Here is a 15964-nt window from a genome sequence, read left to right on the forward strand (position 1 = left end):
TGTGGACAGCAGATCTGAAGCTTGCCCTGTCCCGTGGTATCATCAGGGTTTCCATCTATCTCGTTGAGAGTCTTCCTCACACTTTCCATTTTTCCCACCATGATATTTTTTTTCCAAGGACTGGTCCCTCTTGGAAACATGCCCAAGTATGGGAGATGAATTTCACCATCCTTTCCTCTAAGGAGCACCCTGTTTGTTCTTTCGCCGAGACAAACTTGTTTTTTGGCAGCCCATTGGACATTCAGTACTCTTCTTCAATACCACAACTCAAGGGCATCACTTTCTTGTCAACTTTCAGATGCAAAGAAAAGCAATTTAAAAAACCATGGCTTGGCCTTTCTACGAAGATGGCACCGAAAGCGAAGAAGGAAGCCCCTGCCCCTCCCAAAACTGAAGCCAAAGCAAAGGCATTGAAGACCAAGAAGGCAGTCCTGAAGGGCGTCCACAGCCAAAAAAAAAAAGAAGATCTACACGTCACCCATGTTCCGGCGGCCTAAGACGCTGAGACTCCGACGGCAGCCCAAATACCCCCGGAAGAGCGCTCCCAGGAGAAACAAGCTTGACCACTATGTCATCATCAAATTTCCCCTGACCACTGAGTCAGCTATGAAGAAGATAGAAGATAACAACACACTTGTGTTCATTGTGGATGTCAAGGCCAATAAGCACCAAATTAAACAAGCTGTAAAGAAGCTCTATGACATTGATGTGGCTAAGGTCAACACTTTGATTAGGCCTGATGGAGAGAAGAAGGCCTATGTTCGACTTGCTCCTGATTATTATGCTTTGGATGTTGCCAACAAAATTGGGATCATCTAAACTGAGTCCAGCGGGCTAATTCTAAATGTAATAAATTTTTCTCACCATAAAAAAAAAAAACCCAAAAAACAAAAAAAACAAAAAACCATGGCTTCGATTAAGTTCACCTTAGCCTTAAAATGGACATCATTGCACTTTGGAGATCAAAACTTTGGAGAGATTCTTGGCAGAAGATTTCCCCAGCACAATTAGCCTTTGTATTTCTTGACTGCTGCTAACACGGGTCTTTTGTAAAAATACATTTATTTTAAATTGGTTTGCTTACAAAGTTGATGTACATTGTGTTTCACACTATCCTTCATTCACATTGTGTTTGTATGTAGATGCCAGTAAAATGAAATTGTTGACAACATCCATGTTTTCCCCATTTATAACGATGTTGCCTAAAGGCCTAGATGTGAGAATTTTTATTTATTTAGTGAGTTTTATTTTCTTGATGTTGAGATGTAATCCATATTGAAGGCTGTAGTCTTCAATCTTCAGTGTTTCAAGGTCTATTCAATTTCTGCAAGGTTTTGTCATCCGCATAATCTGCTATTGAGTCTTCCTCCAATTCTGATGCCACATTCTTCGTGAATGATTCTCTCAGCATATAGATTGAGTAGATTTGGAGAAAAGTGATAGGCACCCAATAGTCTATAAGTTTAGAATAATAGTGACGGGGTGCCTAGGGAAGGTTCGTTGTTGTTGTGTACAAAAAAGGCAGAATGGACTCATAGCTGACCTTCCTGCAGTTTTTCGGAGTCTGTACATTGCATGGGAGGAAACTGCCCATCTTTCTCCCACAAAATAGCTGGATTCAAACTGTACACCTTTGAGTTGGCAGTGTAACTCCTTACCACTAAGCCAGCAAAGCAGCACCTTAGTCAGATTGATTGTTGTGAGATATTTTTCGTGGAATTAAGGATTTACAGTCAAGTCACCTTGGCATTAAAACAAACCAAACCAAAACAACTACAACAATAATCAAACCAACAGAGACAGCACAGGGTGTCTTATCTGCAAGGAAGACACTTCCACCAACATAGATCACAGGATGTCTGACAACCATCCCAGGAATGGAGAGACCATATCAGATTCCCAGACCCTTCCCACCATTCCTTTTCCTTTCCCACTCCCTGGCCTTATTGGCTTCCTGGGGCCCTTCCTTCTGGAGTCTTCCCAGACAGCCTTTACCTTTTATCTACCCCCTTTTAGGGAACTCTGATGGCTTAGTTGTAAGAAGCTGCACTGCAATCCCTAAAGCACATGGTTCGAATCCACTATCTTCTGCATGGGGAAAAGATGGACAATCTCCTCCTGTGCAATATACTGTCTCTGAAAACTCATTGGAAGGTTGGCTATGGGCTGGATATGACTCAATGGCAAACAATAACCTCCTTTTAACCACCCTCCTAAAAAGCCTGAATTGATTCTGAGATGCCAGAAACAGGCCTTAGAGCATCAAGACTCCTCATGTTCTCTTAGGCAGTTGACAGCTGAGTAAATGACATTTAAAAGATTCAACCTTTGTCTCTACTCAATTAACTTGTAGCAAAAGGTAGCCTAACATTGTCCTGTTTTGGTTATGAAAGGATATTACTCTGATGCACACTTTTCCTGATTTTAAACCATGCAGTGTTTACCTGTTCTATTTGGATAATTGCCTCTTGGTCTATGTGTAGGGTTTTCATGTGCCCAATTCCATGTAGTCATAGTTCAACTTAAAACTAGCTCATTGCTGTTGAGTCAGCACTGACTCATAGCTGACCGCACCTGGTGGAGTCAAGCGTTTCAGGTTGCCAGTACAACACTTCACTAGGTCACCGGAGCCTTCCGCCTGGAAAATCCTGTGGGACAGTTCTGCTCTGTCATGTGGAATTGCTAATAGATGAAGTCCATTGGAAGGCCCCTAAAGAGGTCCTCCTTGCCGTCCACTATAACCAGGTCAGATGCTTCCCAGCTTTGAGAGTCAGTTTTCCTAAAGCTACTTTTGGTTGTGGTTATAGTCTCTTGTTAGTTTTATTCAGGGAAAAACAAAACAAAACAAAGCAAAACAAAACACTGCCCTAAGTAGTTCAAGAAAAGGATTAAATGCTGAGAATGGCCACAAATAAAACCACTTAAAAGACTGGGAGTGCAAAAGACAGGGAATGCCACCACTGCCCCTGAAAACAGTATGAGTTGCCTCATACACATGCAGAAGCTGGACTGTGAAGAAGACCAGAAAAGGACTGCAGCCTTTGAATGATGGTGCTGGCAGAGAATGCTGAATATAATGGGCTGCCGCAAGAACAAATAAATATATCTTGGAAGAAATGCAGGGAGGATGCTCCTTAGAGGTAAAGTTGGTGAGACTTTATCTCACATTGTATTAGGAGGGACGGGTACCTGAAAATGAAGATCCTGTTCAAGAAAAAAAAAGAGGAAGACTTACAATGAGTTGGATTGATAAAGATGCTGTAACAAGATCCTATTCAATAAAGTTGAAGGTCAAGAAAAAAAGATGACTTACAATGAGCTGGATTAACAAAGGCGCTGTAACAAAGGGTCCTGCAGAGACAGTGAGGCTGGCACTGACCGAGCAGGGCAAGGTTCTGTAGTCCATAAAGTTGCTATGAGTTGGAACTGCACCAGCTTCTCAAAGTTGATCACCTAGACTCTAGCCCAGTAAATAGAGAATTCCAGTTGTTACTTGTGTTGAGAAACAGCATGGACATACCTGTTTCAGGGGCAGATACTATGCTGAGTGAAGAAAGTGACTAGAAACTAAGCATATTATTGTGTCTGTTGGTGCCCACACATCTGTCTACTGCTGTAAGAGAAATAAGAAAGTGCTTTCTGCTTTAATTCCACTTTCCAATTCTCAAAGATGTGCATCTTGTTGGCAGAAGGAAAATGCCACCAGAACCTGGAGCCTGTGAATTCTGGCAATGTAGTTCTCTTGCCTCTACCCCCGTGATCCTTGGGAAGAGCATGGACAGGAATGCAGACGTGATCTGTACGGATTTTGATCTCCAGATGGCACAGAGGCTATGCTCGATTTTGTGAAGGCTGTTGATTTCAACCCCAAATGGGTGAAAATTTTTCTAAGTATTCCCCCAGTCCTCCCCCCCAACCCCCGGTCTCCCACTCCCCCCCACTCCCGGTCTCCCGCTCCCATGCCTACATTTTGCTTTCTGTTTCTTTTTCTGCTTTCCTGCTTCCTGTCCCATTTCATCTCTGCTCCTCTGGCTCGTGTCTGACACCACAGAAACAAACCAGAATGACAAAAAAATGGGAGTGAGAGCCTAGAAAAGGAGAGAGAGGCCAATTTCTAGTCTTCCACAGTCTGAGTGAGCCTCCAATGAGCCCTGTCCGATCTTTGCCGCATAAGCGTGAGGATCGCATGTTTGAAAGTTTCCCTCCGGCAGTGGAGATCTGCATGCTGCTGCCTGCTAAGAGCGGAGCTGCGTGCTTCCGCGTGGTGTCCATTGTCGTTGCTCAGAGTGAGCCTGTACGCGGAGCAGGATGGTTCCACCGAGTGCGCACGCTGTCCGCTTCCTGGAGTAGATCCTGGGTCTTTTCTCTGGGGTAAGCCTGACCCTTTGGTTAGCAGGCCAGCTCTTCACCACTGTGCCTGCCAGCCTCCTAAAAACCCCAAACCAACCCATTGCGGTCGTGTCAGTTCATACAGCAACCCTACAGGTCTGTCCCAGAGCGTGTCTAGGGCCGAAATCTTTACACACGTGGGAGTGGCCGGTGGGTTTGAACGAGAGACTGGTTACTTAACAGCCAGCGCTTTAAAACACTGCTCCACCAGGGCCCCTCTCCCTTTATAATCCTTTAAAATCCCACCTAGCTCTGTGAGATGAGAAACCGAAGCTCAGGGAGGTCGAGTAGCTTGTGATCGGCAGCTACCTAAGGCGCTCTGATTGCCCAGATTGGTTTGCAGGAGACGGAGCCTTCTTCCCAGAGGCGCGGCTGGAGCAGCAGCGACCTTCAGGCCGGGCCTCCCCGCTCCACGCAGCTTCATCACAGTTGAGTCCTGGGTACTCGGGCGCTTCGCGGCTGCCATCTGGATCTGGCGCCCGGGCGGCCTCACCCAGGACAGGGGCGCACGGGGAGGTGGCGGGTCCCCGCGCGGCGCTCAGAGGAGCAGCTTAACTGGTGGACCCTGAGCGGCGGGCGGGTCTGGTGGGCGGGCTCGGGTGCCGGAGAGAGGGTGGGCTCCGGGACCCGCCCCCGTGCGCTCCCATTGGCCGAGCGCGCCCTGGCCCTCCCGCCGTCCGCCCCCGGCGCCACTTAAAGAGCGCTGAGCAGGTGCCGCGCGTGGAGCCAGTTCCGTGCGCCTCCCGCCGCCGCGCGCCCATTCATTGCCAGCCGGCCTCGGTGCCCACGCGCCGCCAGTGGGCAGGCTCGGCGGACGCGCCGCCCCCGGGACCAGCCAGAGGAGCCGAGAGTGCGCCGAACCGGGCCAACCATGCACACCAGCGCCAGGGCCTGGGCTCTGCGCCTGGGCCGCGGGGTCGGGGGCGGCCGGCGGCCGATGGGGAGCGCGGGGCCGCACGGAGCCACCCCGGGCCGGGAACGCGGGGAGCGCGGAGCGGGGGCCTCGCGACTCCTCGAGCGCCTCCTGCCCCGGCACGACGACTTCGCGCGCAGGCACATCGGCCCCGGGGACAAAGACCAGCGGGAGATGCTGCAGGCCCTGGGACTGGCGGTAAGGACCCCCGATATCCGGCCTCCCCGAGTCCCGCTAGGGCTGGCTGGGCAGTATGGACCGGTCTGCCCCGGCCCCGAGTCCCTGCACCCCAGCGCCCCGCATAGGCGCACTTTCTTCACTTTTTTCGCGCCTCCAAACTTGGTGTTTAAAGAGCCCAAGACTTGGGGGCCCCGAGCCCGCGGGTAAGCTCTGATTTCGCTAACGTGAGTGGCGAGTCACCTTCCCTCCGGGTGACTTAGGTTTGCTCAAAGTTTTCCTTTCCTCCTTCAAAAGCACCGCGACTTAGTGGCGATTTAAATGAGGTCCCACAAGCCCCTGGAGATGCCAAGCCCCGTGGTTCTCACTCTTTGTCACTCGGAAGCACTTTGACTGGCCTTTCGTGGTCACCGACTTCCGTTTGCCTTTCAGAGCATTGAGGAGCTGATTGACAAGACGGTGCCCGCCAGCATCCGCCTGAAAAGACCCCTGAGGATGGACGACCCCGTGTGTAAGTGGAAGGGAACCCCCGGGCCTGTTTGCCTGCTGTGGGCGCTGCAGGCCGGGTCTGGGCTAAGGATGGCTGTGGGCAGTGACTCTGGGGGTTAAAATGGAAGAGTGGAGGATATCTTGGAGGCTGGGCGAGTGGATTCCCGAGAAGGCAATTCCACACCCCAGGAGGAGGTCCATGCGGTCTTCCAGAACTTCCCAGAGCTGGGTGCGTCGAGTGGCTCCACATCACAGCATCTAAATAGCCCAGCAGAACAAATCCTGCCCCCCGCTGCGACAGCCTCACAATTCAACTCTTTAATTCCTCCCTTTAATGGCCCCTCTGCATTTCCAAGCACGATGTCTTTCTGGACTGGAGGCCTCCCTATAACATGCCCAGAGGACACGGGGAGGACTCCTAATTCCCTGGCCCCGGCAGGGTCTGGGTTCTCTTGTGCTGTGGACTGTGAGGTGGCCCCCTCTCCTTTGCTATTGTTAGCAGCTCTCCTGGTAGAATTCTGCCTTCCCCATGGACAATCCAGGTTCAGTTCTAGCCAGTACACCTCATGGCAGGCCATTACCCAGTGGGCCAGTGGAGGCATGGGGGCTGCTAGGGTCCACTCCTAGAGAAAGCCTCGAGTTGCACAGACATTTAATGCTTGACCGCTCACCAGAACAGTCAAATCCAGACAGCGGTTTCTTGGGAAGACAGCGTATGTCATCTGCTGTCACTCCTTGAAAATCCTACAGAGCAGCTTTCTGTACATGGGGGTCTCTGTGAGTGGAATCTGACTAATAATTAGCAACAAGATGAACTTAGGGATCCAGGTGGAGCCTAAAGGAGAAATAAGGAATTGCCATGGGTCCTGCAGTAAGAGAAGTGGCAGGAATGAGCCCGAGGTGTACACCTGGTCTTCCCTGGCCAAGGCATTCCGTGTGCATGGCATTCATTGTCTCTTGGCTGGTGCTGTTCCCAGCTGGGCGTCTTCATGGGAGGAGACTGCTGGGTTTGCTGGTGACTTAGGCTGCAAACTTTCTGTTACCACAGCACAACACCACCAGAGCTCCCCTTTCTTTTACAACACGTTGTTAGGTGCAATTGATTCGAACCAACTCCTAACTGAGCCTTGAGTTTTCAGAAGCTATAAATCACACAAGAGGAGATTGCCTATCTTTTTGCCCTGGAGCAGCTGGTGGATTCGAACCAGCTGCCCACCTGCAAGGTTAAGAGCTGAACTCTTTACCCAAGAGACCATGCATGACATGTTGTTGTGTCAATCAGAACCCACTCCTAGCTCTTCCAGTGGTTTTCAGTGGCTGTAAATTGCCCATCTTTCTTCTGTGGATTTGAACCTTTGGGTTGGCAGTGCAACTCTTTGTCACTAGGCCGCCAGAGCTCTCTCTTACTGTATAACTTAGTAGCTTCAAATTGTCCTCTTATTCCTTGTTGAAGTTTTAATAGCCCGCACAGGAAGGCTCTGTGACTTTTCAAATCTGCAAGATTGACGCTCAGGTAGGGAAGCTGGTCAGTCATAGATTCCCTTAGAATTTTATTTTATACTTTATTGTAGAATTCCCCTCCCCCCCTTTTAACTTTTTTTTTTTTATGGTGAGAAAAATTTATTACATTTAGAATTGGCCCACTGGACTCAGTTTAGATGATCTCAATTTTGTTGGCAACATCCAAAGCATCATAATCAGGAGCAAGTCGAACATAGGCCTTCTTCTCTCCATCAGGCCTAATCAAAGTGTTGACCTTGGCCACATCAATGTCATAGAGCTTCTTTACAGCTTGTTTAACTTGGTGCTTATTGGCCTTGACATCCACAATGAACACAAGTGTGTTGTCTTCTATCTTCTTCATGGCCGACTCAGTGGTCAGGGGAAATTTGATGATGACATAGTGGTCAAGCTTGTTTCTCCTGGGGGCGCTCTTCCGGGGGTATTTGGGCTGCCGTTGGAGTCTCAGCGTCTTAGGCCGCTGGAACGTGGGTGACGTGCGGATCTTCTTTTTTTTTTGCTGTGGACGCCCTTCAGGACTGCCTTCTTGGTCTTCAATGCCTTTGCTTTGGCTTCAGTTTTGGGAGGGGCAGGGGCTTCCTTCTTCGCTTTCGGCGCCATCTTCGTAGCCCCTTTTAACTTTTTATCAAGGCACAAAGTATTTTGCCAACAAGTGTAAAGTGAGGATTTTGAACATGACTATTTTTTTTTACCCTGTATCCATCCCCTCCCCAAACAAAAACCAAGTCAAGCAAATTTATGCTTCCGATCAACATTTAGATGCTTTCCATTCAGTATTTTCTTCCCATGTTACCACGTGATTGTCCAATTATTTGTGTCCATCCATCTCATAATCCACAGTTTCTGTTAAGCTTTATGTCTGGGACTTGTCTATGTCTCCTGTTCAACTTTCTGTTCAGGAGAATCTTTTGGTAAAAAAAAAAACAAACCATGACCCAGCACTTACATAATCAAAGTGAATATGAAAAGGTAGTTTTTAGTGGTCCAAGGACTGATCCTTTCTCATTTTGATGTGGGCTGAGCTGAGAATCTGTAAGGCAAGGGGGTCACGTCACACAGGGTGGCTGGACTTTCTGAACAAGATAGAATGTGCACCTGCTTTCAAATCATCACAGCAGGCAACTGTATTTTTAGGGTTTTGGGTGAAATAGCTTATAGATGGTGCCTTAGCCTTGCTGGTGTCGTGGTTCGAACCCCCCTGAGACTCTCTGTCCTGTAGGGCTTCTGTGAGTTGGAACAGGCTTGATGGTGGAGGGCTCCGTTTTTGGTTGGGTGTCAGTGTCTAGTGTGGCTGTAACAGAAGTACAGATAGGTGGCTTTACAAATTTATTTTCTCACCATATAGGAGCTGAACGTCCAAAATCAGGGGGCCACCTCTAGGGAAGGATCATTTCAATCCTTAGGGGAAAGGTTCTTGTCCCCCAGCTTTTGTTCCTTGGCTGCTTGTTTATCTCGATGTGTCTGGAGGCCTGACTTCCCTCTCTCTCTTTAGCCAACACTTCCACCCTGTACCACCAGGGCTCCTTTACAGCTATTATGTTCTTGTCATTAGGTGCCACTGAGTTGAATCCAACTCAGACCCAGTGGGCAGACCAGGATGTTACCGTATCTTGTGCCATCCTCACAATCTCTGCTGTGCTCAAGCTTGTTACTGCAGTCGCCGTGTCTGTCCAGCTCCCTGAGGGGCTTCCTCGCTGCCCCTCTACCCTTCCCAGCAGGGTGTCTTTTTTCTAACAGCTGGTGCCTCCTGACAACATGCCCAACATATGTGAGATTCACCATCTCGGCGTCTCTGGAGCCCCCTCAAATAAGATTTGCAACATGTCACCTAACAGCACCAGCAGCCACAGCCAATCAGCGATCTACATGACCACTTCCTGTGCCAAGAGACAGCCCGTTCCCGCTGAGTAGTTAAAAATCCTGTTCATCTTCACGCCACAGGCTACTTCTTCTACCCTTCCTACCCCTCTCTGGTCTAGGACAGCAAATATCATCTAGGAGCTCCCAATAAAAATCTTCTTTGCTTAAAAAAAAAAAAGATTTGCAACATGTATTTTGGAAATACATAATTCAATTCCCAGGAGATGGCAAGTTCTATTTCGTTTTAAAGTGGACAGCTGAGGAAGGGCATCTGCTGGGTGCCAGGTGGTTTCTAGCTCTCAGGAGACCTGCTGCCCTTCCTGGTTTCAAAACTGACCCAGGCTGAATGGCAGGAACTTGTTCATAGAAAAGAATTGCACTTATTGTTGACTTGAACTAATTGGAACCCAGGATAGATGACAGACTTCTCCTTTACTTTTGAATAATCAGATTCGAGTCTTGGTGCAATGAATGTGTTGAAAGGGAAGGGTTGTGAACTTCAAAAAAAAGGAAAAGAATCCTTAGGTGATTATTGGAACAAAAAACAAAACAAAATTAGAAAGCAAAACTTTCGAAGTCAGAATTCTAAATTGAACGCTTCCCCCCACCCCCAAAACAAACTGTGGCCAATTTTATTGAAGAAAACTGTTACATGATTTATTTTTCACCAGTCTCTTCTGGCATGCTTCTAATGATATCAGAATCACCTGGATCAATGATAGCCAATGTGCATACTCTAGTATTTCCCACGTGCTGTGCCCAGTTCAATGTTATTGCCACTGTAGTGATGGACACAAGTTTTGGCCAAAATAGCGTCGTACTCGATTTCAGATTTCCTCAAGGCTGGGCAGTTGTTGGTGAGGATGGCCAACTTGGCTTTTCCTTGCCTTGATCATCCTCAGAGTCTGCTTGTACCCCAGCACGTATTTCCCACTTAAAAAAAAATATCTACGTATCACCTTGCACAGGGGCCATGCTAATCTTCTCTGTATCTTCCAGTATTAGTGTATGTGCTGCCGAAGTGAGCACTGAATTGAACGCTTTTTATAATATCCTGTAACGTTAGATGTCCTCTAAGAGCCTTCGGAAGTCCTGGTGGCACAGTGGTTAAGTGCTCCACTGGTAACCCCATGGTTGGTAGTTGGAACCCACCAGCCACCCCAGGGGAGCAGCACGTGGTTGTCTGCTTCTCTAGAGGGGAGCTGGCCTGGAAGCTCTGAAGGAAGTTCCGCCCAGTCCTGTAGGAGCATCAGCCTCAGAGCTGATGTCCTAAGTAGTGTGTGTGTCGATATCACATGGTGTGTCTATGTCAGACATGGTTTGGCGTCAGAAGGTGACACCAAAATGACCATCTGTAAAATATTTTTGTTCAGTATTTCTGTAAAAATGTATTACTTTTCTAGTAAAATATCCTTGTAATTATAACAGAAAAGTTTTTGATAAGCCCAGTTTACATGTACCAATAGCGCTTCAAAGCTGAAACTCTGCTGACTGGCTATTTGAATCTTCAGTTGAGCTACCTAGGAGGCAGTCGTCAGAACAGAGCAAGAAAACACTACATGGTTCAACATTAGGAAGGGAGTGTACCAGGGAAGTGTCCTGCCTCCATACCTTTTCAATCTGTATACAGAACAGATCATTCAAGAGGCTGGACTGTATGAGGAGAAATGTGGCATCAGGATTGGAGGAAGACTCATCAACAACCTGCATTACGCAGATGATACAACCTTGCTTGACGAAACTGAGGAGGCCCTGAAGCACTTGCTGTAGAAGGTCAAGGACTGTAGTCTTCAATATGGACTGAAGTGCAACATCAAGAAAACAAAGATTTTCACCATTTGGGCCAATTGGCAGCACCGTGGTTGATAGAGAAGGAATTGATGTTGTTAACAATTAAAGCTTGCTCGGCTCCACAATCAATACTCTTTCACCAGCAATCAGTAAATCAAAAGATGAATTGCACTGGAGAAGTCTGCTGTCAGGGACTTCTTGAAAGTGCTAAAGAGAAATGATGCCAGTCTAGAGACTAAGGTGTGCTAGATTCAGGCCATGGCCTTTGCAATTACTTGCTATACATTAGAGAGCTAAACAGTGACTAAGGATGACAGAAGAATTGATGTCTTTGAGTTATGGGGCTGGAGAAGGGTTTTGAACATATCATGGACCACCAAGAAAACAAATAGGTCTGTCTTGGAGAGAGTGCAAACAAGTTTCTCCTTGGAGGCTGCATTTTGATGCTCTCTCTCACATACTTTTGGCATGAGACCAGGAGGGACCAGCCATTGGAGAAGAACATCATGCTCAATCGGGTAGAGGAGCAGCACATGAGAGGAAGGTCCTGGACGAGATGGACTGATACAGTAACTGAGACAATGAGGGTAGGTGTGTTGGAATCAGTGAGACTGGCTCGGGACAAGGTAGAATTCAGAGCAGGGTCTGAAGCTGAGCTACTATGAGTCGAGGACAACTTGATGACATAACAACAACAGTGAGCTGACTCTTCTACCAAGTTACAGTGATGCTTCAGATCGCTCGTATCTGTGCACACTGTACGCATGCTGTGTGCTCATTGCTGCTAGTATTTTCATAGATGATGATGTTGAAAAAGGTCTGTGTTTTAGCTACAATGTTGTGGGAAGTGGTATTTGTGAACCTATACTGTTAACCTTTTGAGGATAAAGCTAATGATAATTAAAGGAAAAGGATAAAAATTTTTAAAAGACTTAGAAATAATGTTTTAAGTCAGTATAGAAAGATTTTACAAGACAATTTTGTTGTTAGTATTCATGTAATCTAAGAAATATTACATTTACGCAATTTACAACTCCTTTTTAAAAAATTTTATTATTATTTTTTGTGTGTGTGTGTACCATCAAATTGGATCTGACTGGTACAGGAGGAGATTGTCCCTTCTTCAGCAGAGCATCTGGTGGATTCGAACCATGAACATTTGGGATTGCAGTGCCGCTTCTTGCCACTAGGCCACCAGAGCTCACCACAATTTATAACTCTATTAGGGAGCTCTGATGGCTTTGTGATAAGGAATTGTGTTGCCAACCCAAAGGCACTCGGTTCAAATCCACCAGCTCCTCTGTGGGAGAAGGATGGGCAGTCTCCTCCTGGCTGATTTATGGCTTCAGAAAACCTACTGGAGGTTCAGCTATGGGTCAGTTCCCACTCGACAGTACATAACAACAACAACTTTATCATATATTATGCTATGATCAAATGTCATAGTAAGCAATACTAAGAATTAGTGTTGTTGGTCTAGTTTGTGAGGATGTCCAGGGTGAGGTAGGGGTGGGGTGATACCATGAATTGCTGCACTGGGTGACACCAGCCCTGGGGATGCGTTAGGGTCTTGAAAATGCCTCCGAGTCGATTCACCTTCTGTTTGTAGCTGACTAATTTGAACTGATAAGTAATTGCAAGTTAAGGGTAAACTTGAAACTCAGCTGCTTCTGTGCTGTTTGCATGTGGTTGGACTTACACAGGAACCACTGAGGTAACTAGAAGGAAATACTGCACATTCAGAAGTGGACCACTCAGTGGGTGTCAAGCTTGTTTCTGGAATCTGAGTGTTCTCCAGAAGTGAGGGTGTGTCCATGTGTCCCAGGGAGGTGGTCACTTGTTGTGGTTAATGATTGCAGCCCACACAGGGGACCGGCAATTCTGCTCAGTGCTTATCTGCTAAACCCAAAGGTTGTAAGTTTAAACCCACTTGCTCATCTAGAGAAAGGAATCATTTTGCTTCCATAAAGATTATAACCTTGAAAATCAGACAGGCCAGTTGCACTCTGTCTGTTAGGCAACCGTGGAGTGGAGTTGATGCAGTGACTTTGCGGTGGATTGACTCAATGACACACTTACTTTGACCCTACAGGGAAGCTCCCTTCTATGGTCTCCTTTTAATGGTGCAGCAATGCTATCCAGGAGTCCCTAAGTGATGCTAATGGTTAGCATGCTCCACTGCTAACCCAAAAGTAAAAAGTTCGATTCCACCCAGAGGAAATTTGAAAGAAAGGCCTGGCGGTCTACTTCCAAAAAGCAAGTCCCTGGGGCAGTTCTTCTCCTCCTGGGTGGGGTCACCATGAGTCAGAACTGACTTGAAGGTGCTGGTTACTTGTCCAGCCGGGTCAGGTTACCTGATAACAAGATACACTGGTCTCACTTCTTAACCTTTAGGGAACCATTTCACATTCTTCTCATCATATCACAGATAATTTGCTTCAAGGTCTGGCATCTGTCTCTCCTAGTCCCACACTACTTTCCCTAAATCAAAGCCTCTTTTTAAGTTTACAGTCCCGGGGTTGGGATAACTAGGAAAGTAAGCCTGAATGTCCTTGAGCTTACTCTGGGTGGAGTTTCGAATACCCTGCACCTTCACAAGACTGGAGGACAGTGTGGTTTCCCTGGCTGCTGTACCATTGTGGGTTATTTTAGCTTTCTTTTGATTGCTGCTGTTATATATACAGTTGAGTTGGAACTGACTCATAGCTGACTCTCCAGTGGGTTTTCAGAGGCAGTAAATCACTTGGGAGGAGATTGCCCATCTTTCTCCTGTCAAGCAGCTGGTGGGTTTGAACTGTCCACCTTTGAGTTGGCAGTGCAGTTCCTTAACACTGAGGCACCAGAGCGCTCTATCTTTTATTAGTCTACATTTCTAAAATTTTCTGTAATAATCACATATTCATTTTTGTAGTGTTTAAGAATGTTTAAGAAGCCCTTCGTATATCTTGCTAATTGCCACCTAATCTAGTGTGCAGAGCAGCTCTTCCCCTGAAGGTGTTCAAGGCTGTGATCGTTCAGAAGCAGGTCACTAAGTCTCGGGAGGCATCTCTAGATAGGTTTGAACTTCCAGAGTTGAGTACGTAACTGTTTTCACCACTCAGGGACCTCTTGAGTGTGGTATTTTCAGTGAAGTCACCTTTGAGTCATCAGCTCAGGCCAGAACCTCACAGAGGCAGCCTGGTTTCAAACTTCACACAACGTTGCACATTGCTTATCCTCAACATAATTAGGGAGAGTAAAACCCCTAGTGTTCAAATTAATCAACCAGAACTGAACCGCTGTGCTGTCAGAGTGAACCGCTGATGGGCCCGTGAGGACTTCATGTTCTAGGCACATTGTTAGCATGCTTCTTAATAAATGGTTAATGGAGGGAGTGACCTGGGGGAGGGAATGTTGTGCAATGCAGCAGCAGGTCGTGACTGTCACCCTGAACTGACCCCAGGGCACCTGGCACCTGGCCCTGGACGCGCCATGCTCCTTTCCCCTCTAATCTCTCATTTTAAAACTTAATTGTGATTTGAGGGAAAATTTACAGAGAAACTTGGTTTTCCATTCAGCAATTCACACACATTATGTTTTAGGACTTTAATTGCAATTTGCACGTAGTAACAGCACGCTTCACACTTCTCTGTTTCCCATTTTGATTTGCCCTTCTTGTCTTTCCATTCATGCCTTCTGAGCTGTATTTCAGGGGAAATGCTGCCCTTTTGCTCTTGTATTGTTGACTGCTTTAAGGACTGTGTTTCTTGCTGGTGTTACTGCTCACTTCATAGACCTGTCTGTTGTTTGACCAGAAGTTGAGTCTCAGGAAAGCCTTGGTCCTCTCTTGCCCCTCAGCCCAGTGATTTCTGTGCCAAGTTCCGTCTGTGGGCCCCTCAGTCCTTCGCCATCCTTGCGTTCCTTCAATTACCAGCTTGTGTAAGTTATTATTTCATCTTTAACGAGGACGCTTCTCATAAGAGTACTTTGGTGTTTGGGTTTGGGGTTATTTTTGGATTTTTATTAACTTATTTTCAAAATGTCTTAACTGGATTTAGTGAAATGTAAAAGAACAAATGGTTTTCCATTTAACCATCTGAACACTTTGTTTTATAACATTGATTATAATCTCCACTTTGTACTTAATGGATTTAATAGTGTATCACTGTCTTAGAGCTTAAAAAATGTTTAAATTCTACTTTGTCGTTGTCGAGAGTATACGTAGCAAAACATAGATCAATTCAGCAGTTTCTACACTTAAAATCCGATGACATTGGTTATGCGTCTCCCAATATGTCAACATTCTTAGGATTTCCAGTCTCTAAGCTGAACTCTGGCGGTCTAATGGTAAGGAGTTGCACAGCCAACTGAAAGGCAGACAGTTCGAATCTACCAGCTTCTCTGAGGGAAAAAGATGAGCAGTCTCCCCTGGTGTAACTTATAGCCTCTGAAAACTCACTGGAGGGTCCGCTGTGAGTCAGTTCCGACTTGCTTCATTGATAGCAATGAATTTGAGTTTTTGAAGTTAAATCATCTCGTCTTAGACTTTTGTTAGTAACTATTATTAGTTTACTCTGAGCCTGTGCATGGCCACGACGTTATCCGAATTGTCTGCTAGGGAGAAGCACTACTGACTGTTGTCTGCAGACGGCTTCTGAGCGCAAAGCCTGGGGGAGTAGCTGGGGAGTTGCTGGAGGGTTTAGATGTGGCATGGTGAATGTTGTGCATTTGTTAGGCCCCACTGGGAGTCCAATGCAATAGTGTCAGCTGCACAAGAGACTTTCTGGAGGTGAGAGCAAAAGGCAGAGGTGCCTTCAGACCCACCTGGGGATGGGGAGAAAGGAG

General features: G+C 46.8%; 1 protein-coding gene across 1 annotated transcript in view; it reads left to right on the top strand.

Moving 5' to 3' along the window:
- Nucleotides 1-5260: 5260 nt before the first annotated feature.
- Nucleotides 5261-15964, top strand: part of GLDC (glycine dehydrogenase (decarboxylating)) — a 99380-nt gene continuing 88676 nt past the window's right edge. The window contains exons 1-2 of the mRNA XM_006881305.1: nucleotides 5261-5500; nucleotides 5912-5990. Coding sequence (XP_006881367.1) covers nucleotides 5261-5500; nucleotides 5912-5990 — 319 coding nt within the window. The remainder of the gene's footprint in view (nucleotides 5501-5911; nucleotides 5991-15964) is intronic.

Source organism: Elephantulus edwardii, unplaced genomic scaffold, assembly GCF_000299155.1.
Source record: "Elephantulus edwardii isolate Elephantulus edwardi_28Jun2011 unplaced genomic scaffold, EleEdw1.0 scaffold00014, whole genome shotgun sequence".
Taxonomy (NCBI): domain Eukaryota; kingdom Metazoa; phylum Chordata; class Mammalia; order Macroscelidea; family Macroscelididae; genus Elephantulus; species Elephantulus edwardii.